Source organism: Grus americana, chromosome 1 (genome assembly GCF_028858705.1).
Source record: "Grus americana isolate bGruAme1 chromosome 1, bGruAme1.mat, whole genome shotgun sequence".
Taxonomy (NCBI): Eukaryota; Metazoa; Chordata; class Aves; order Gruiformes; family Gruidae; genus Grus; species Grus americana.
The window spans coordinates 116,545,736-116,567,344 of NC_072852.1; the positions used below are offsets into that span (position 1 = coordinate 116,545,736).

The 21,609-nt window shown below is 43.6% G+C and overlaps 2 protein-coding genes across 6 annotated transcripts in view; one reads left to right on the top strand and one right to left on the bottom strand.

Annotated features, from left to right (window-relative positions):
- The window catches only part of URB1 (URB1 ribosome biogenesis homolog), a 54,367-nt gene extending 43,326 nt beyond the window's left edge, over positions 1–11,041 (bottom strand). For 2 of the 4 annotated variants that reach the window (XM_054813454.1, XM_054813450.1), the window contains exons 1-7: positions 10,877–11,041; positions 10,422–10,561; positions 8,847–8,998; positions 6,954–7,086; positions 4,659–4,755; positions 3,149–3,234; positions 1,254–1,379 (exon numbers count right to left, since the gene is read on the bottom strand). In XM_054813454.1, the coding sequence (XP_054669429.1) occupies positions 1,254–1,379; positions 3,149–3,234; positions 4,659–4,755; positions 6,954–7,086; positions 8,847–8,998; positions 10,422–10,561; positions 10,877–11,015 (873 nt within the window). In that variant the 5' untranslated portion in view covers positions 11,016–11,041. Of the gene's footprint in view, positions 1–1,253; positions 1,380–3,148; positions 3,235–4,658; positions 4,756–6,953; positions 7,087–8,846; positions 8,999–9,103; positions 9,369–10,421; positions 10,562–10,876 lie in introns of those variants that run through there. The other 2 variants (XM_054813451.1, XM_054813453.1) reach the window with 2 other exon arrangements.
- A 9,860-nt stretch (positions 11,042–20,901) lies between these two features.
- EVA1C (eva-1 homolog C) overlaps positions 20,902–21,609 on the top strand; it is a 40,994-nt gene continuing 40,286 nt past the window's right edge. The window contains exon 1 of one of the 2 annotated variants that reach the window (XM_054813472.1): positions 20,902–21,417. In XM_054813472.1, coding sequence (XP_054669447.1) covers positions 21,291–21,417 — 127 coding nt within the window. In that variant the 5' untranslated portion in view covers positions 20,902–21,290. The remainder of the gene's footprint in view (positions 21,418–21,609) is intronic. The other variant, XM_054813471.1, reaches the window with a different exon arrangement.

Here is a 21,609-nt window from a genome sequence, read left to right on the forward strand (position 1 = left end):
CTGACGCAGGGCTTTTTGCTAAGAAGCCAGACAAAAAAAAAAAAAGAGGAAAATCAAGCTAAAGAGAAGAAGTAGTGATATAAAACTTCCATAAATTGGGCACGGCATCCTGGGACTTTGAAGTCAAGGATCTAATATTTAATCTGAAATAATCAACTTTCAACCATACAGGCCAGGCTAACTATGAGAAAGCTCAGAAAGACCAAAAAAAAAAAAAAAACCACTGAAGACTTCAGCATAAAGCATGTGAAACAAGCATGCATACATTTTTTGGGCCAATTTGGCAGAAGATGGAACAACTTTAATGCAGGGCAAGAAAGATGGATAGCTAACAATGCATTGAATATGCCAGTACTTCAGTGAAAGGTGGGGCATCAATGCCATTACAATTACTATACAAAAATGGAAGAAGTGATCAAATATCCATGTCAAACAGAAAAAAAAGTTAACCCAGACTCCATTAACCTTTTACATGCAGCACAACTCAAGATCCCTATGCATGAGAAGTCTCTTGACAACTGCAGTTGGGAAATCACAAACCATATGACTCACAAGCACTGCACGGAATTGTAAGAATTCAAAATTACTCGGACCTGAAATGCATGTTTATGAATAGGGTCATAGATTTGCATAGCTCCAAGCAGACATCTACAAGAAACAGATCTCTTCAAAAAGGTATTTACAATATTTCACGATTGGAATGGCAGAGGCATAAACATCCAGTAGAGGAAGTATAAGAAGGTAGTTGTTCGGTGTTAGAAGTTCTGAAGAATTATGGTTGGGCTTCTAAAGCTCAAGCATTAATCAACACAAAGGTGAAAAGTCTGCAGCCCAAACCCAGTGGAAGCATAGAAGTCTTTCTACTGCTTTGCATTGGGCTTACAGCCCTGCCTTAGATACTCCCACGGTGAGAGAGGGGAAGAAAAGAGATTACATGATTAAGAAAAATAAAAAAGCAAAAGTTGAACCTATTTATGAGGAGAAGACGATAAAACATCTGCAGTGTTAACACACATCCACCAGTGGAAGCCCTGATCCTTGTCTCATCTGACTTTAGGAATGTGATTTCACGGACCAGTAAATCAGTACAGCTCAGCCCTCAGAAACCCTGCCAACCACTCAAACAACACAAGCTGAAAAGGCTGGTGACCATCTTGGGAGTTTAGTTCTCATATCAGATCAGGATGTAGGATGGGAATGAGGCATGTGGTAAGGACAGGGACTAGGACTTATAAAGAAATAAGTTATCAGACCTTTAAATCCCCAGGGCTGACATCAGTAATCCCATTCCACCGGTAAAGTGAAGCAATGTGAATCAACACTTCTGCAGTAAAAAAGCGCACCTTCTGGGTTTTGGTGATATTTTTATTTTGAACCACCTGAAAACAATGAGAAACAAACAAACAAACAACTCTTGTATTTATTGCAAGTTATCACAAAATAATGGCAAATTAGCAACGCACTTCATTCTTCTAGTACACACACAGCTCACACTCCTCACTACAGCAGACAAAAGGTTCTGCCTGTGCTGTTAACACTTTCACATGCTCCCACTCCCATCTTGATACGGTTTAAGCCATAGGACTCTACACCAACTTCTGCAAACACTGCACATGCTGAACAGGACAGACGTTCAAGTTCACCTAAAGAGCAGAGAATGTATTTAGAGTATCACAGCGACAGACTAGGATCATGGAAACCTGCTGGTAGAGATGGCAGAACCTGCTACAAATAAAGTTTGAATGAAAGGGAAAACACAGTGGAAAAAGCTCTCTGAAGTTCTCCTACTGTTTTCTCTGGTCCTCATTTTTTTAGAGCAATAGGAAAATGGAAGAATTTTTTTGGCTTTAAATTGTCAGTTGTGAAAAGCCTGGGTCTGAGGCAGGCTCTTATGATTACACTCTAAATCTGATACTGTTTTTTCTTCATTCTCTCACTTGATCATAAAACAACTTGTGCAACATTGCTACAGTAATTCAAAACAGAGATTCAAAAATCATAGATTCTGGAACTAAAAATATTTTTTAAAACATTTTTACAGAAATAAAATAAATCTCTGCTGCAGTTACTGTACCCACAGCAGCAATAAGCTGGTGCATCACAGTGAAAGAGGTACTGCTGTGCTCAGAAGCTAAGGGACAAAAGAGCGCAGGAAAGGCAGTCGAGACTAAATCAACTCTCACACCTTTCAGCAATTCCTGATTTCAAGTTTTTTCTCTCGATCCTGTTATATCACAAGGTTCCTTCTGTCTGCTGTGAAAGAATCAGAGCAAACAACTCCAAAGTGGAGCCCACTTATCTCTCCACCAGTACTTTCTGACAGCAAGTAGTATGCACCCTTTCTTTTTCACAAAAACTTCACTGATTTTGGGAAGACAATTTTATGATAAGACTTCCCTTTGCCTCTACCCCACCAAAAAATATCTTTGACCGAATTTATCTCCTGCAGCACAAACTCTGCCATCCTAACAGTAAGCAAGTCCAAAGACCAGCTAAACAGGACCACAGGATGTGGCCTCAATGGAGCCCTGCCAAGACTGACTGGGGAACGGTACCACACACCCTTCAACTGCAACCAGACAGCTCCTAGAGACCAATTTCATGTCACAGTCCACATACTAAAACCACACAAAATCCTTTTTCTCCCGGAAAGAAGATTGTACGTCATTATCTAGTTCAGAGCTAACAAACTTAGTCAAATCTAGCTGACCTCTCCATCTCAGCAAGAGGCACATTAATTGAAGGACCAATCTTACTGTCACTGGAAGCACCAAAACCACTCCAGTTCTTTTGACCTTCAGGCTTGGCACTGATGCAATCACAACCCGTGAAACAATCAGAATCTGTTGGACACCACACACTAAAGATGAGCTGAAATTAGCATCCAAGTATAATCTATGCAATGACTTCCTTTAAAAGAGGGCACTGCAAAAGTATAAGCTTCGGTCCTGAAACAGTAATATGGCCAAGCTATCAACCTCCAACAAATATTATCAGTAATGGACACACTGACAAACTTTCAGCAGCAGCAGCACAATGCCAACATCTTAAAGAGCTGTACATTTTAGAAGAAATTACTGCAAAACTGTTTCCAGCAGCAAAGAAAATAGAAAACAAGAGACAACATAGTTTCAAAGGTATATCATACCTTAGTTCTCAGTGTGGAAAGTAGAAGATTGACAGTAGAAACTTTGTCTTCCTTTATTTCGGAACGAAGAATATCTGGAATGAAATCTAAGAAGACATTTCAAATGTTAAGGGAAAATGTGAAAGCTATTTTCATACTAAAATGCTTCAGGGAATTCATACCCATTTCTCTTCAATGTCATACTATTTACCTTGCTGTTATATTTAAAGATGAATCAAAAGTCTGCAATCAGAGTTCAGAAGGATGATGTGTCTGTAACTACAGTGATGAACAAGTGATGCTGCCAAACCTACTCTCATCCTAACTAGCTAATTTGCCAACTTGGTTATTAACACTTATTGCAACAGCATCTGTCAACTTTAAATATATTTTGGGCCCCAATGTGCTACGCAGCATTTAAACTTGAGTAAATGCCTACCCTTTCTATTAAAGGACTCAAAATTGTTTCACTGAGTGATTCTCAAACATTTAAAGGTCACACCTCCAACAACATGCATCATCATTTGGTTCACCAGTGCATCCAAAAGTTAGAGAACGTCAGTTTATCTTACAGGGGACTGAAAGCCAGCTATACTGACGGGGTCTAGGTGTGCACTGTCATTCCCTGCTCTGAAAGAATCGAACAACTGCAAGCAATTAAAGGAAATCAGCAGCCCTCAGGGTAGTGTGAACAACAGAAATAAATAATTACAGCCTGTCCTCACTCCCTCACTGTAAAAGAAATTAATTGCTGCCAGCTAATGACTTTTTTTTTTTAAGAAGTATTTCTAGATCCTTTCTGAATTCTTCCATAACCTTACTACTCACAACTTGAGAAACATCAGCAGTAGCTTTCAAACCACCAAAGTCAACAGAAGTTTTACATTATCTTCAGCACATAAGGGATCATCAAGTATTAATCAAGTGTACGTAAGATTCAACCTTCTGGATCCTCTTGTCAGTTCAGTTTGACTCCCTTCTCTAAGAGACATGGGTGTAACATACTCCTGTACTGCACTCCCATGTAATGCCTCCATAAAGGATGCAAAGGACATTACACCAGTCTCCTGAATCATTGACAAAAAGTGGTCTAATGGAGTACATGACAGTTGTCCTGCCTGAGGGCTGCAGGGAAACTAAAGTATGCAGAGTCTTTAACACTATTTAGAATTTTTTAATGGAACATATCCACTATTGCTGTGTTATGAGCAAGGCTGGAGGCTATGAAGTTTTCTTCTGCTTATTGACTCTGTGACCTCAAAATTACATTACATTTACCTTTTTACATCTGTGTCACCAAGGGCTTTCTATTTTTGCAAAGTTTTTGCAAATAGCAAACATTATTCTCAAGAGTCATTCACTAGAATACTGATGAAGTTTAAAGCTTTTCAGGTAATAAGATTAAAAATATGTATTTTGTATCTTACTAGTACTGTTTAACTGGTTCACATTTTGAATTAGCTCGTATTTATTGTCATCTATAAAAGACTCTGCCTTAAAAAAAATAAAAATACAAGCAACTGTGAAGTACCTTTTAATTCCAGCACCTGTGTCAAGATTGTATTATCACCAGCAATCAAAAAGGAGAGAGCAAACTGAATATAGGCCATGCGGACATCAGTTCCCCCCTAAAAAAAAAAAAAAAAAAAAGGCACTGTTAACATACAGACTGTACACAACTGCAAAATTAATACTGCGACAATTGATTATCATTATAAGTACTATAAACAGCTAAATTAAACAACTTCTATAAACATGTTGCACAGAGCCATACACATATGTTTATATGCAGTACATCCACAGTATACTTGATGATCTTAAAGGTCTTTTCCAACCAAAACAATACTATGATTCTATTTGAAAAACTTCTTGTGTTAAGCAGGTGACAGTCTGTTAAAGTTAACATCAAAAAGGACGTGTTCGTGTATTTTTCAATTCTCAATATACGAGATAGGCCACAAATTTAAAAAAAAAAAACAAAATGTTAACAGTAGTTTCATGCCAAACACTGTACACATTGAACATCCTCACTTCTGCACCGCTTGGTACCCTGGTCAATTCACAAAAGCATTCAAGAATGGTAATGACAGTAGGGCTGCTGCAATTTCTCACTATACAGGCTTCCAGAGCGGTGCCAGTCTTGGGAACTCTGGCTGCTTATTGCCATCTTTGAGCTGCAGTGCATTACACACATCCCTCAGCTATCACAGCTGCTCATGGAGCTACCCAGGTCATGCGACTGAGACCAGCTAGGAAAAAAGCTCTTAAAAAGGGGGCTAATACGTTATGAAACTACAAACTCAGGCACAGCAGAAGTCATGAAAGCTTTGCCTGGAAAAGGATCATAGGATAAGAAAATGATTTATCATTTTTTGAAACTCGCTGTGCAAAAGTAAGTTGCACGTAAAATTGCCTGAAAGAAGATACTGACTAGGCTAAACATAAGGCAGAAGTGACTCATGAAAGGGTTGAAAGAAATAAAGCGAAAGAAATGAGATTTTGCTGTAAGCTTTGGGACTGGTATTTTTGTATTAAAAATTCAACTCCAATAGCCAGTTGTGACATAATCATTTCACTGAAAGCTGAGCAAGAGTAATATCTTCAATCCATTTTTGGAAACTTTTTTCCTTGTACCTTACTTGCACATCTAATAAGCTTGTGGTCAAAAGACTACAGCCAAGCATTTAAATTTAAAGGGTAGAGGTACTCCTAAAGGACAACTTCTGCAGTAAGGTCAAAAAACCATGAAATCTGACATTCCCGAAACTGTTTATATATAAAGCAATCAAGCAGAAGGCAAAAATCCAAACACACACCTTTCTCCATGGAACCACTTTTTACAGTTTCATTTGTCACCACAGATGGCACAAACCCAACACAAATGTACACATTTGTTCTGCAAGTCATCTTTAAAAACTAGAAACAATGTATCAGCACTGAAAATACTACTGGATTTATTATACACTTATATTTGGAATTAAATGTAAATATTCTTATTCTAAAACACTGGTTCAGGTCAACCTTGATTATTTTTAGCAAATAGAGAGGAAACAAGAAATAAAGTTCCTTTTGGAAAAAGGGGAGTGACTTTTTCTACTCACTCACATATCCTCCTTAAGCATTTCCCCCAAGAGATTGTTTAAAACTCTGGGCTATATTTTCAAATGCAATTACTCTGACTGTACTAGTACTGAACAAAATCCTCTCTCCACTTCTACAACTGCAGAACCTCCACTTATTTCAGTGGGACGAAACTGCAATCCACACATTGGAAAAAAGACTGAGGTCTTCCCAAACACATCACTGAACAGCTTTCAGAAGTTTACCATCACTTTTGCTCCATTTTAGACATTAAAAGGGTAGCACACAAAAACTATACATTTGTATTTCACCACAGCTTATTAGAAACGGACAAGGCACTTGGATGTTTTGCAGCAAATTCTACAAAGCAGTGTAAAAAAAAAAGGTTATCCTGAGGAGCTCTGCACCCTGACAAGACGAGAAAGGCCAGCATGGGATGGAAAACAAAGCAAGCTATACCTCAAGGGTGCAGGCCAGCTCTCCCACTATCGCAGATGCTCAGAAACATCCCCTGGGGATTTTCTAAGTAGATGGGAAGCTCTTGCCCCATAGACCAGTTCTGCTGCCAATTAGAAACAATCAAGAAGCATTTCAGCGTGACACAGGACAGCAAGGAAGAGGTAGGTTCTTGCAGACAAAAATACAGCAAAGAGACTTTGACAATAGCTTAGCTTTAAATACTTGGCAGAAGAAAACTGATGGAGCCGTGGCGTAGCATTTCATGGCACACAGCAGCTTAATTTACCTTCTTACATCTTTTTTTCAATAATCCAGGCAAAAACTTGTTATTGAAATCAAAATGGCTGTACACATCCCTTGCTGAATCTGGCCCCTGAGCCACCATTGCTGACAACAGCGTAAGGCACACTCGGCTCATCCTAAAATGAAAGACAGAGGAAAACCTGCAGGTTATTTCCAGAGTGGCAGTTATACAAACAACCAAATCAAGAAATTAAAGACAGACCTTTTTCCTGCAAAAGAAATAATCCCACTCCACCTCCAACATCCACCCAAGCCTTCAGGAGTTTCAGGCATGAAGTAGTTCTGAGTCAGTCCCAACACAAGCAATCAAGATAGCCGTTACGAAAGTATCCCTGGTCACGCAAAGCTCTCGCTGCAGTTGATGGGATCTTTAGTTGAATAGGTAACCAACCATTTTAATGACCATCATAATGCAGATTTAGGCCAAACACATGTTGTTCCGCTATTCACAAAGAACTTCAATCTTCTTTCTGAACAACCTACTTCTACAAGCATATTTCTTGGACAGAGCCTCCAGTTCTGCAAATGCTTATGTGCTTTACTGCCACAAGCAGGTAAGTGGGAGCTACATCTGGTGCTAAAGTTAAGGATACGCACATCCTAGGCCAAACTAAGACTGCATTTTTTATGTTTTGGCCGAATGACAGAGGTTTTCTTCAGTTTAAGTATGCAGCATGGTCTTGTCATGAACTAAATCCCAAGACCTACACTCAGTTTTGATTCTTGCTTACTGACCGCTGGGAAAATATGCCTGAGAAAATAGGAGAGAAGTTAAAACAACCAAAAGCATTGTTTTCAGCAGTGATAACAGCAACTGAGAAGGAGGGGAGAGGGAAGAAAGGAAAAGGGCATGTCTATTTATATTCTTCCCAAAAATTAAGCTGTAATGAGAGGCTGGATATTCACTTTAGGATTTCTCCAAAAGATGTAATCTTTAAATGCTTAATAAGAAGTGCAGATCTTGCATAGTTTCAAAATTTATTTTACAATATACCTATCCACTCGTATTTGGGATTCTATCTACGTACAGTTAAAGTGCTTGTTGCAATGATATCTACTGAGTGGTGCAGGAAGCATGATTGTGTCCATGAATCAGAAAGCAGAAAATGCTTTTCTAATTCTGGCTGTCCAAAGACTTAAAGACGGGTCATTGGCCTTGGACAAGTCATTTGCAGACTCTGGGTTTTTTTTTCTCTCCCTTCTTCTTCCTCTCAGGTTTGCATTAAAATTCTCTGGCACTTGGAACTTCTCTCACCCTGTCCACAGAGCACGAGAAATTGTTGTGTAGACTGGACTAGATAATACATGAGTGCTTAAATCGGCCTACAATGGCCTTAGATTTAAGAGACAGGAAAAGTTACAGAGGAAAAGCCAGTCTGAAAGAAAAAAATCTATTATAACCATGGAAATCTGACTACAAAAAAGACAGGCAAATAAAACACTCAAGAGCAGCTCTTTTTGCCATCACGAGAAAAGACTGCTCAGCCTCTGTGAACTACAAGAAAGCCTGCTCCTACCTGTTCCATGCAGTATATTTCACTTCACAAACCAAGTAGCATTAAAACAATAGGACTCAAGATACTATGCACTTTACCTCTCACTAGGACAGGCACAACTGATGAAAACTACAAACTCGGGAAAGTAACATGTAGCATTAGATTGTGTATTATATCAGAGCTTCTGCCTTGCAAAGACTTCCACATGCAATTATTTTACGAAATGTGGAACAGTATCATTAAATAAAGGCGAATTATTAGCAATAAGTCAAGCTGAATTCTGCAATGTCTTGTTCACATGTGCAAGACCCAGACAGCCCCTCGCGACTGATTCAGAGCAACTGACAGACATGCTCTGCAACAGTACAGAGAAGACCTACCTGTAATTTTCAGAATACAAAGCAGCATAGACCAATCTCATGTAGGAATGAATCAACTTTTTGACTATGTTCATTCCCACAACAGAAAAATGGGAGAGGTCACTGGCTGTCCTCAGTAAAATGGCTTCTAGAGCTTGAAAGATTAATAGCATCTGTAAGATACAGAAATACGTTAACATCTGCCAATATCAGATACGACTTGAAATTATTAGCTGAGCAAACAGTAACAAACACCATTAAAAAAAGAGTAATCCTACCACAAGAGCAAAGCTTCCACATACGAAGTTGAAGTTAACTTCTGAATTCTCTTCCAAATTAATGCTGCCTCTTCTAAAGGATTAGTTCTGAGAGTGCAAATTTTCAAGGAAGCCTCTATACAGATACTATATGAAAGACTAGAGAACCACAGGAGTTCAGCCAACTCCTCTCTTCTTTCAGCTGCTAAACTCGTGAAATTCAGTAGTAGGGAGGGACCTCCACTGGAAGTCCAAGCCAAGGTGCTGACTGAAGGCCTGTACAATCCTGGACAAACAAACTGAATGTAAAAAAAAGAGTCCCCCCTCACACATGAATTGAGACCTACACGCAGGATTTATCTGCGTATGCACAACAGCCACTTCTGGGGATGCTAACACCAACTGCAGTGCCAATCTCTCTCAGCACAGACTGATGGATCTTGAAGGCCCTTTTCCAGCTGGAGGCGAAGGCCTCGGGCTAATGAACCAACGGTTTGAGAGACAACTGCCAGTAAGTGCACAATGAAACATGCTGGAGAAAACCATCTGAGCCACTCCAGTCTTGCAATTAACTCCTTCTAGACAAACCAGAGTCCACACAGCACTGGGACTGTACTCATTAAAAGTATTAGCCTCGATTAGCAAAAAGATCTTGAAGAAAGCATGTCATTGAACATGATATGGGTCATCACTACACAGACAAATACGATAATCTAAGGCAAAGACCAACAAGTGGAGGTTAAAAAGAACACTATCCAATTTTACGTTGTAAGCAGATTTAAGTCAATAATGCTGCCCCAGTATTCACTGTGAAAGGAGTTTTTTAATTCATTAGTTCATTCATCATATTCTGATGGGGAAAAATTGTGTCCAGCTCAGATGGACAATGACATCAATCTTAACGTGGCTTCCCAGAAAGGGAGATGTCTAGTTATGTAAAAACAATTACTTTCACTGGACTTTTTGTTTGTTTGCTTAACTGCTTCTGTTGACCCCCTTATTTCATAAATGGTCTCTGGTAACATTTAAAGAACCTTTACAGCTTGATTTTGGCAGTACTGGTTGTGCATATCATTAAATCCAGGAACATCTTTGCACTGAAAGGCCATTTCCCACTTGATCAGTGCTTCTGCCCCTGTAACTTCCAGGAAAAAAACCCAACCAACCAAACAAAAAACCCAAACCAAAACAAAAAAAAAAAAACACCCAAAAAACCCACCAACAAAACCCATCCCAAATTATCAGTTACTCATGATGCAAAGCATTTCTTCAGCAGTTCTTCTCCCAGTCGGGCCACACGCTGCCAGTCATTAAACTATAACACCTACGGCCAACTTACTTCACTTTCAGGCTTCCTTTCTCCATCCAAAAGTTTGAATATTTCAGCACACTCCATGGAAATTTTTACATATCCCTCCACGACATCATATATTTCAGGCGATGGCAGCGTCTTAGCAACGGAGACGAAGGTCTCTAGACCTGCAATACGAGAGTTTCACCCGGGGAGCCATCGCCTCGCGTGTGACACGGCAGAAGCCGCCCCGCAGGGCCCCGACACGCCGGCGCTGCCGCCCGGGGTCTGCGGCGGGCCCACGCCGCACGGGAGCAGCACGTGCCCACGGTACAGTAACAGTAATCGTCATCCCCACGACGTCCTTCTGGGGGCAGGGGACGTCTCCAGCTCCCCGGGGAGCCGCTCCAGCCCCTGCTGTGCCGGAGGAGCACACCTTTACCTCACGACCGCACCGCCGAGCATCCCCGGCGCGGCGAGCACCCCCGGCCCAGCCCTCTCACCCTTCCCGGCGGTGGCGGGGTCCCGCAGCAGCGCCTTAAAGCGGGCGCCGTTGAACTCCTCCTCCTCCTCCTCCTTACGGCAGGCTCGTTTAGCTGCCGGCGGGTCGGCCGCGGGCACGCCGCGGCGCTTCACCGCCATGGTGCTACCGCCGCTCCGTGAGGGCCGCCCCGGAAGCGGCCGTGGCGGCGGCGCCGCGCCCCGGCAGGAAGCGGCAGCGGCCCGCTCTGCGACATGGCCGTGCTGCCAGCGAACGTGGGGCGGTGGTGCGCCTGGCCCGGGGAGCAGGGCTGGGCCCGGGCCCTGAGCGACAGCGGCCGGCTGGGACCAGCGGGGCCGCGCCTCTCCCGCCGTGAGGAGCCGAGACCCGGCTGCAGCGTAGGGGCCGCCCGCGGCTTGCTGTGTGTTCAGCCGGCGGTCCGTACGGTGCAAGGGCAGCCTTTCCGGCCCTCCCCGCCCCGGGCCGATCTCTCTCCGTGATATTCGCCTCTCCTCCTGTCTCTGCCCCAGCTGCCTTGCAGAGCCCTACCCCCAGCAGTGCTGCCCCGTGGCCTCCCCGGCGTCCCCTTCGGGGCTTCCCCTGCTCAAAATCCCACTCCGCTGGCACGGGGGGGCCTAGATCGGTGGGGCAGCCGTGAGCACTCGGCCGCTCGTTTCTGCTGACGGACATGTCCCTGTCGCACGCTTCAGGTGACGCTTCCTTGCCCAAATCTGACCCGGCCGCACGGTTACTGCTTGTCAGACAGTCGCCCTTCCACTGGGGCGTTCAGTCCCCGGGGCGAAAAATAAAGGCACTTGGTACGTGTGCGTGCATAAAAGCATAAACTGCCCTTCGCGTAATGCGAGCGTGCATTTGGTTGTCAGCGCAATCAGTGCCCAAGTTGACAAAAAGCGTTAAAAATAGTTAGCACAGCTTTTCTTTCCAGCCACTTCCCTCAGGATGCTTTGGTCGCCTCATCTGAAGCGCAGCCACGCAGTCCTGACTGGTACCACTGAGGAGCGAAAGCTGCTGGGGCAGGAGGACTCCGAAAGCAGATCTCCAGCGCCCTGCAACAATCTCTCATCTGTCGCTGCTCCAAGGTCAAGCAGGTTTTTGTCTCCACTGGCATCACAGTTTCACGGGACTGCAGTCCCACGCAGTCCTGAACCGCGGAGAGGAGACACAAACTTTGGAGTGGAAGGGGAAAGCACGGGATGCCAGGAAGCAGAGAGAGGATGGAACTTCTTCAGATACTAGGGAAAAGATAAAATGGTTGCCATTTGCAAAAGCAGTAGTCATAAGCTGATTTTCAATTAACAGGCTGTGTTTCCCTTGTATTTTAAAATCTGCTTAAAATAGCTTATATAGACACTAACAATTACAAACAAACAGTGAGACACTATACAAGGGTACTGGTTGCCTGTCAGCCTGTGAAACACATTACTTAAGATGGCCAAATATATTCTTCTCTAGACTTAAATTGAACCCAGAGGTTTTGCTTTCAGCAAGAGTTATTCCAGGAGAAGCACAGCGATAAGGAGGAATGGAAAAAGTCTTGTTCCAATAAACTGTTAGATATGAAACGCCAATGGTTGAAAGAGTAGTGGAAGATAAAGATTGTTATATTACAGAATCATAGAATCGTTTTGGTTGGAAAAGACCTTTAAGATCATCAAGTCCAACCGCTAACCTAGCACTGCCAAGTCCTTTTATGTCAGTAACAGAAAATGAAAATCAAGTTAGACATCTATCCAAAATGGATTTTTTTCCTATTTCCAAGTAATAAAAGCAATATTAATATTTTTATGTTTTTCCTGACATGTGTTTTTGTTAAAACTGTTTTTTTAACAAAATGCTGTTTAAAAAAAGTGATCCAGAAGAGGGCAACATTAACAGCCATTCTAAGATTTAAGCTGGACAAATGCTTTAATGTTGATGGAAGATGCTGCAATATTTTGAGAACAGATGGTGGAGTAAAATAAAAGAAGGTGAAGTTAGAAGGCACAAAAGGGTAAAATAAAGGGCATACATGAGACCGGGAGGAAAAGGAAATGTGAAAATATGAATTGCTAGGTACTAGGTTCAAGGGCTTTTTTGAAGTAACTTAGAACAACAAGGCTAAAAAGCATCTTAATGCTACTAGTTACATCATACTCCAAACTCTGGTAATCATTCATGGTATTTCCAGAAATACTTAAGGGACTGTTTACAAGGTTTAGATTAGATATTAGGAAGAAATTCTCTATAAGGGCGGTGAGGCACTGGAACAGGTTGCCCAGAGAAGCTGTGGAGGCCCCATCCCTGGCAGTGTTCAAGGCCAGGTTGGATGGGGCTTTGGGCAACGTGGTCTAGTGGAGGGTGTCCCTGCCCATGGCAGGGGGGTTGGAACTAGATGGTCTTTGAGGTCCCTTCCAACCCAAACCATTCTGTGATTCTATAATATGATTCTATTTTTCTGCTTGTTTTGATGGCAGTTTCATTTGGAATTCACCATAGTATAGCAAATTCTATGCAAAGGCACATACTGTTCAGTTCTTCCGTAAAACATTATTGATGGGTTGTTCTGGATGATGGGAATCCGTGTTTCAACCTTACAGTTTTCTTGAAAATTAATCAAAGGTATGCAGATATACAAATACATTTGCAATTCCAGAAATTGGGAAGCATGTAATATGGAAAGTAAATAACATTCTCAAGAGGGAGCAGTTTTGTTTTTGAGGAGATGAAAAGGAAGGCCAGAGTTATTAGAGCTGGAAAAAAAAGACTTAACACAGCTTTTAAAAGGCTCAAAGCACCCATACTGATATCTTCCAGGTAAAAGTCATAGTTGTCAGACTTACAAGCCTGATCGCTATCATCACACCATATTTCATAGAATATCTAGTATAAAAATATTACTGCAAAATGCTAGTGAAAATTATTTTAATTTCAACTTTAAATTCAATTATTCTCTTCCCTTGCTGCCTGAGTAGCTGTCAGAGGCTTTAATGAGGATAGTGTGGAAGACTGTTAGTTTCACTTCAAGCCAGATTACTTCCATGTTCTTGCTGAAGCGTACTTTGAAGTCTACATCCTTTTCTTTATTATACCTATGACAATTTTCCTCCCCCAAGTCTGTTTTTTGGCAAGCTCTATTCATGGAGGTCCGATGGAAGAATGAGACATCAAGCTCAAAGTTCATCTGCTCTCTTGTGCCTACGTGTTTAACAGATGTAAGCAGTGAATGAGTCAAGTATTGATTTCTGAGCTGCCCAGTTTTCAGTAAATTGAAATATACTTCTGTGATTCTCCCCAGATGAACATATAATCATATCCAAGATACATATTGCCCCTTTGGCATTTGCTAGGCTGAAAAATAATTTTCAGTCCCTCTCATGAATCTGAGCGCTTGCCCTTCTTCAACAAACAGTTCCAGATACAAAACTAATTGAGCCAGGTATCCCTTTCCTGCATCAGCTACAATCTGGCCTCTGAAGCCTTTACTGGCTTGAACAGCATCGAGAGTAACAAGCCCCAGCCCTGCAGACCTGCCTAATTTGCCTTTGCCTTCCAAACTTGAGCATTATTCCTAGCTCTAGGATCCTCACTCATGCAATCCTGAAGACAAAATCTGTTTTGGCAGATTAGGCCAGTTCTTACCCAATAGCTTCATCAAGGTCTATCTTTTAGTTTCGGCTATAAACCCTCCCATCCTGCTCGCCCAGCCCGTTTCCAACCTTTAGCTATAGCTCAGCAATACTTGCTATTCCAACCCTCAAGCTTAAGTCTGTTGATATGAACTTACATCATTTCCTAACCATGCCCTGGTGACCTTTACTACTTCTTATCAGAAATTTTTCATTTGATGTATAAATTAATTATAGAAAGCATTTTGAATTTCATCAAAAATAACATCTTTAAAATTGCTGTTCTCAATGTTCTTTCACGGTTTACAGAATTATTTCATTGAAAAGTTTCCTTCAATTTTTCCCAAAATTTCAAGTTCCTGTGTGAGATACAGCTGTTTATCGGATCTTTCTGCTTTCCAGCCTTTGACACCTGAGACATGAGATCACAGAGGGAGAGAGGGTGGATGCTGCCAAGAGCTGGGCTAAGTGTCAGGACCACTTCCTCAAGAAAGGAATATTCCCAACATGGCACTATCACTTCTTCATCCTCACATGTGCAAATGCCCTGTGCCCCGTACTCCCCCCACCCTCGCTCTGATCAGCCCAGTGCCAGCTCACACACTTGGAGGTGCAGACATTGCAGAGCTTGAATTCTAGAAGTTTAGAAACAAGGCATCTGGGTGATGTGCAAGAATGGTGCGTGGACTCGAGAACTGGTTGGGCAGGCTGGGCTGAGGCAATAACCCCCGTGAAACTGCCCTGCAATGCCAATGCCTCTCTGGCACAAGCAGTTACAGCAATTTAGTAAAACCACAACTGTTTTTTTGCTCTTGATGCTGAAAAACAAAGTGACCCCTCCTCCTCCAGTCTCTTAGTTATTTCAGCTGGAGCAGCACTTTTCTGAATAGCTAAAGGAGTGCATTCTAAAACCGGACTAATGACAGTTTATCTTCCCTGCCATTACACTAGAGCCCTATCGATACCAAAGGACCTAACTCGCCTGCGGCGTCAGCACTACAAATGTGCATTAGCACCAGGGTTTTGAGCCAGGGCACGGTATGAGTCGGGAATCAGGCTGCTTGCCCAGATGCTGAAGACAGATGGAAAGATCGGAAAAGGAGGGATGAGGACAGAAGAGTGGGAAGGCCACTGAACAGGCTGGGATGAGCTAGCGGAGCTATAAACTGAAAGCAGCTATGGGTATCTACTTGTGATAAACTGAATAAACCCTTTAGTTCAATGTACAGAAAAGGACCTTTGGCACTATGGGATAGTTATATCCAGAGGTGGGAAAAAGATAGCTTCCACGAATTCTGAAATCCTTCCCACCTTCTGTTCATGCAGTGAATAATCTTCAACCATCACCAAGCCTGAGTTACTTTAACCATAATGACTGAGCATCCCTTCTGAATTTACTATTGAACCCTTACGGTCCTGACAGGAAAAGCAAACGCTGACAAACAGTGCAATATTACTTTCAAATTTTGTTATTTGCTTCTAATTTTGGGGTGCTCAGGTGGAATTAGTGTGAGATCTGGATCTCAAAACTGTTAACTCTCACTCATTAGATATTGATATGGGCTACTCTTTTCTGAAACACTACCAGTTTTGCACGCCTTTGCAAACATAACCTGACAGACCTTGAGGCCTGATTTTCCAAGGCTTTTGAAAAAAGCCACCAATTTTTCAGTGCTTTGACATTGATTCTGTGGCTTTAAAAAGCTGCCGTCTTGAGTTTCAAGTACACAAAATCATTAGTCATTTTGGAAGATTTTAGCCTAGATACGTATTAAAGGAGAAACAGTGACAACAACCAGCCAAAAGGCAAGCTCATAAACCCATAATAAGGCACTTTCACAAGTAAACAGGCTGATTTCCAAGGCTGTGGTCCACCCAGCAGCTCTGTCCTAATGTCCTTCCTAAGCTGAGAGGGAAGACACGTAGTCTTTTCCAGTCCATCTTTGAAGATTCATGTCAGGAAGTGACCAGGGACGACTTACATGCTTTAAGAGGGCAAGGACAACAAACCCAAGACATGTTTCTTGGTGCATTTGTTCTTCCTCCACCTTAGTCCTTTTTTTTCCCTTGTTTCCAGCAGTAAGCTGTGTGAGATGGGGCATGCCTCTTACTTCATGTCTATACAAGTGCCCAGGTATACTGCTAGAAAATATAATCTCTATACAGGAGAGGTGCCAGTAAGACTGGCAGCATTCAGGTGGATGAGAAGCGGTGACCTTTCTGCTGCGTGCGATGAGGAAGTTGGAATGAGATTTCATCCACTTGGAATGAAACACGAGGAGATTGGTTTTACAGACTTCGTATGTTACATCTTACTGCTTTTTTGTGAAGCGGTCAGAGTCTCTATGATGTTCTGATTAGTTTGGCCGAGACCTGACTCTGCAGGAAGCAGCTTATGACCACAAAAGTCAAAACTTGTTAGCTAACTTTGTCCTCTCTAAAAGGAGTAAAAAAATGACAGAAAATAGCAAATATTTCCCTTCCTTCTAAACCTGCTGGGTGAAGTACTGTACTCTGTATTCTGTACTCACACTTCTACCTACATCCATGAGAATGTTTCCTAACTACGGCTTGCAGAACTGAGCCTCTCAAGTTCAAATTACTGCATGCTTGAAGATCCTGTTAGAACTTAAAATCTGTAGCACCCTGTGAGCACTTACAGCATCCAAAACACATTCAGAATTGAAAAAGTACGAGAGAGGCTTCTCTACCACTATTTTCATTCTTGTATCCATAGAAATAGAGGTTGAATTGGGAAAAATGTGCTATGTTATTTTAAATAATCACCATATAGTGATTACTGTAAAGCGTGTGCTTTGTTTTAACCGGTCTGACACTCATTTCCATAGAAACAGAGAGAGGATAGCAGCCCACTTGTTTGAACTGTCTTGTAGATTTCATCTGTGTCAGAATGCAGGAATATAAAGCATTTAAAAATGTGGGAAAAGTCTGGAGTTTGATACTTTTTCTTTTTTTTACCCCAAAAAGCTGAAGAGAACGTTGGTGAACTTCTTGGAAACTTTATTCTGGGAGAAGAGAATGAAAATGACATATAGCAGCTCCCAATAAATTTATTGGGGAGAAAAGAGGAAGAAAAAGTAGCAGGAGGTATAGTGGGGAGACGTGTGTGTATGTGTATATGTGAACAAGTATTTCTGAGATTATATATTTCTGATAATTTTTGTTCCTTTGCTATAGATCTTGTTGTGATTTTTTTTTTCTACTAATAGAAAATTTTAGGCCATCTAACTCAACTCTCTTATTTCACATTGTTTGTTTATTTCCTAACTGACAGCACTAATTTTATTTGAATTTCCATACACTAAGTCATGATATGAGTTTCAGATTGGCAGTTTGGCTGAACTTCAGAGAAAAATGAATAATATGGAGAAAAAAGAAATGAAGAGCTCAGATTTTGGCTTGCTCTTGCAACGCTTCCATGCAACAACACAGTTCCTGCATTTTTGACACTGTGAAATGATTTCTTTTCTCCCCAGGTTCAAAAGAGAGAAACTGTTTGAAGCAGACATGATATCTAGCCTGGATTCTAACTTACAGGCTTTCATTTTTTCTTTGGGGAAAAAAATGGATCTCACTCCTGTTGCTCATAAGGAAAGGCCAAGGCTGAGAGAGTCTGTAATTCTACATGCTGAACATGTCTGGATTAGTTATATTGTCTTTCAACTACTGAGCATTGCCAGCTTGTAGAAGCTGCTTTCAAGGCTATGGCAAAGAAACACATTCTGCACATCGGGATAAATAATACTTTCTGCCTCCCTACCTTTGTGTTTAACATTGCTGTCTTTAACTATTTAAGCACGACCCATAACAGGGAATAGCAGGGATTACCAAAAGCATTACAGATTTTAGGTTAATGTTGAATAGCCCCCAATCTGGAAAAAAAGGAAATGAAGAAAAAAAATTGTTTGTCAGTGCTATTTTACTGAAAGCATGTCTTCAGTCCCTGTTGGCTGCAATATCCATAAGCAGCTCTCCCTACAAGGCAGATATTTACACATAGGAGCACCCAGCTGCCTCTTGTGTTGTTATTCAACCCTCACTGCCTCACCTCCCTGGAGGTTACCTACAACATTTTGAACCTCTCCCAGTTCAGTCATTCTACCTGAAAACTGCCTTTGCCTTTAGGTTATACCTGCACAGTGCCAAAAGCGTACCACCTCATTCCCGCACCACTGGATGGCTTTTTTTCTTACAGCACCATGGGGCTAGAAAAGGCGATGTTATCTCATTGGAAAGCAAAGATTCACAAGTTCTCATTAGGCAAACAGCCCCACAGGATCTTCTGATTCAAAGCCTCTCAAGCATGAGTACAGGATGTTACTCAGTGATTTTTGACATTTTATATATTCTTCTGCATTGATTGTGTACTTGTCACAGATCGATTGTCTGTTCGAAGCCACACGCAGCAGACTGAGTTGCCATCCCTGACATCTATGTTCCAGGGAGTAGTGAGCGATTCAGAGAGGAGGAGGTGACCCACTTCTTGTTAGAGCTATAGCAGGTGGCCTCAGTATGAGCTGTCTCTCCGCTGACTGCATAGGGGGTGAGGGTCTGGCATCCTGATGCTGTAGATAATCTGACTGCACTGGCTTGAAGTTATGGTAGACATGGCAGGTATGAAGTTAGGGTAGACTAGTAAGTTCACCGTAGTCATCTAGACACCTTTCTAGAAGATCTGAGTATGGCCCCTAAATGCTTACTTTTATGGAGGGATAAAAATATGTGCTACTTGTCACATTTCCCTGGCATTCATTTCTGCCTTCTGTGGAACTGACGTGTCACAGCAAGTGCAGAAAGTGTCAGGTTAAATGACCAGGTATGGCAATACCAAGGGAAAAAATAAGAGTAGACAGGAGACTCCCACAAGTCTCCTTCCAGTACCACAGTTGGAAGGCACGGCGTAACTGCTTCAGTTCAGAGGCAAACACTGTCCTTATCTGAAACAGCCAGAAGGAAGAGCCTCACACACCTGGCAGAGCTACTGTTCTCTCTTCCCCATCCGTGTTTGCAGTTGCAGATGCTTCAGAGCTATTCCATGTTATCCTGTTACTTCGGCATCTTTGATCCAATTTATCTGACTTCAGTTAAACTTGATGGAATGTCCCTGACCTCAGGCAGGTTCGTGTGAAACCTGGTTTGCTCTTATTTGCCCAAGACTAAGGAAGCATAACTATAATGTATGTGTTATCCAGTTGTTGTTCTGTGTGTGAAGAGGGAGAGGGTGAGCAAAGAAAGTGGACTCAGATTCAAACATGAAGTTCAAACTGGTCAAAGTTCAGTGTAACCTCCAGAAAGAGCTGCCAAAGTTTGGAAATTCAAAGCTGGACATCATCCAACTTCAGTTGGAGCAGGAGGAGAGGAACGGATTTAACAGAATTAGTTTGGTTCCGTCATCTCTCACCTATTCATGGGTTTCTTTTTCAAGAGAAAGGAGATCCGTGTGAACATGCATGCCAGGATGTAAACAGCTAGATGTTCTTGCCTACCCACTTTATACCCAAGCACAACCCCAGGGCAGAAGATGCTTTCATGCCCCATTTCCAGTGTTGCTTCTAGGCTTTCTTTCCCGAGGGCAGCTCAGGAACTAGGAAATGAGTGTCCAGATTTATTCTCTTTAGTCCCTCACACCTTAAAACGAGCTCCAAATTATATTTGAAGGTGGCTTAGCAGGTTGTAATGACAGGTTGTTTGAACTTCCCACTGGTTTACCTTTCAGTCTTACAAAAGATTTCAGGGAACAACCTGAACTCCCTCAAGTAACTTCAAGATGTTTCCTCACTTTGCAATGAATGCTTTAAGCAAGCCTACGCACTTCAAACTCAGCTATGCCGAACCGCATGGGTCTTTAAGAGCTGCGATAAGGTATTGTCAGGCAACAACAGGAGGAAACAGAGAAAGGGAAAGTTTCTTTTGCAACGTGGAAGAGTCAGGGCCATTTCTTAACGCAGCTGTTTGCCCACTCAAATCCCTCATCCAGGGATCCTGCCGGGCAAAGCTGTCAGCTGCGTTTCCCTCCGAGATCTGTGAGCCAACGTGTAAGGACAGGAGCCGGGCTGGAGCAGCAGATTTGTCAGGGTCTGGCATGTGGGGCAAGCAGGTCCCAAGGGGGGAAAGCAGGGAAGTTGCGCTGCGGAGGACAGGGAGTGATGGGGAGCAGCTTGCGTCTGTCTTGGGAAAAGTATAAGCAGGGAAATGTTGTCACGAGTCGGGGTGTGCGTTTAAGTCCGTGACAGCCCTCCAACCATTGCCAAGCAGGAATGAGGGGTAAAAATAAGTTAAAAATAAAGCCCTTCGCAAGAGCTGTGAAGGCGAAATCGTGTTTTTTCGCCAAGAGGGAGGTGCCGGGACCTCGAACTGCCCGGAGAGGGGTGGAGAGAGCCGGGGGAGGGCGGGCGAGGTGCCGCCGGGTCTGAGTCAGCCCGGCCCGCACGATGTGCGCTGAGGGCAGTGCCAGGCACGGCGCCGCCGAGAAGCCTCTTCCCTTCCCCACCGCCCTCGCGGGCTCCCCCGCAGCGGCGGCGACGCGTCTCCCGGGGCCCCGCGCCGGCCGGGACCCCCTCCCGCCGCGGCGGGGGGCGGCTGCGCTGCGGCCTCGGCCTCGGGCAGGGCTGCTCCGCCCTCCTCCGCCTCCCGCTCCCCGCCGCCCGGGCGGTCCCGGGGCAGCCGGAGCTGCCCCGCGGCGGAGGGCGCCCGGCGGACCGGGGGTGGCCGTGCCGCCAGCCGGGGCCGGCTCCATCATGTGAGGCGGCGGGTCTGCCCCCCCTGCCCCGAGCTGCCCTCTCCCGCACCATGAGGGAAGGGGATGCGGGGCAGCACCCACGCCGGAGACAGGTAGAGCCCGGGCGGCTCCTCCGCTTCCTCTCCTGCGTGATCCTCGTGTGCAGCGCCCAGGTCGCGGCGCTCGCCGACTTCTCAGGTACGGGGCGGGCCCGCCGGCGGCGGCGGGAGGGCCGAGACCGACTACCGGTCATCCGGGACGCGGTGCCCGGCGCGGGGGGCTGAGGGGCGCGGTGTCAGGGCTCGGGGCCCTGCCGCGGCGGCTGGCGGGGGCTCTGCGGGGCTCGGTGGCGGCCGCCGGGGCAGGAGGAGGGCACCTGCGCTCCGCCCG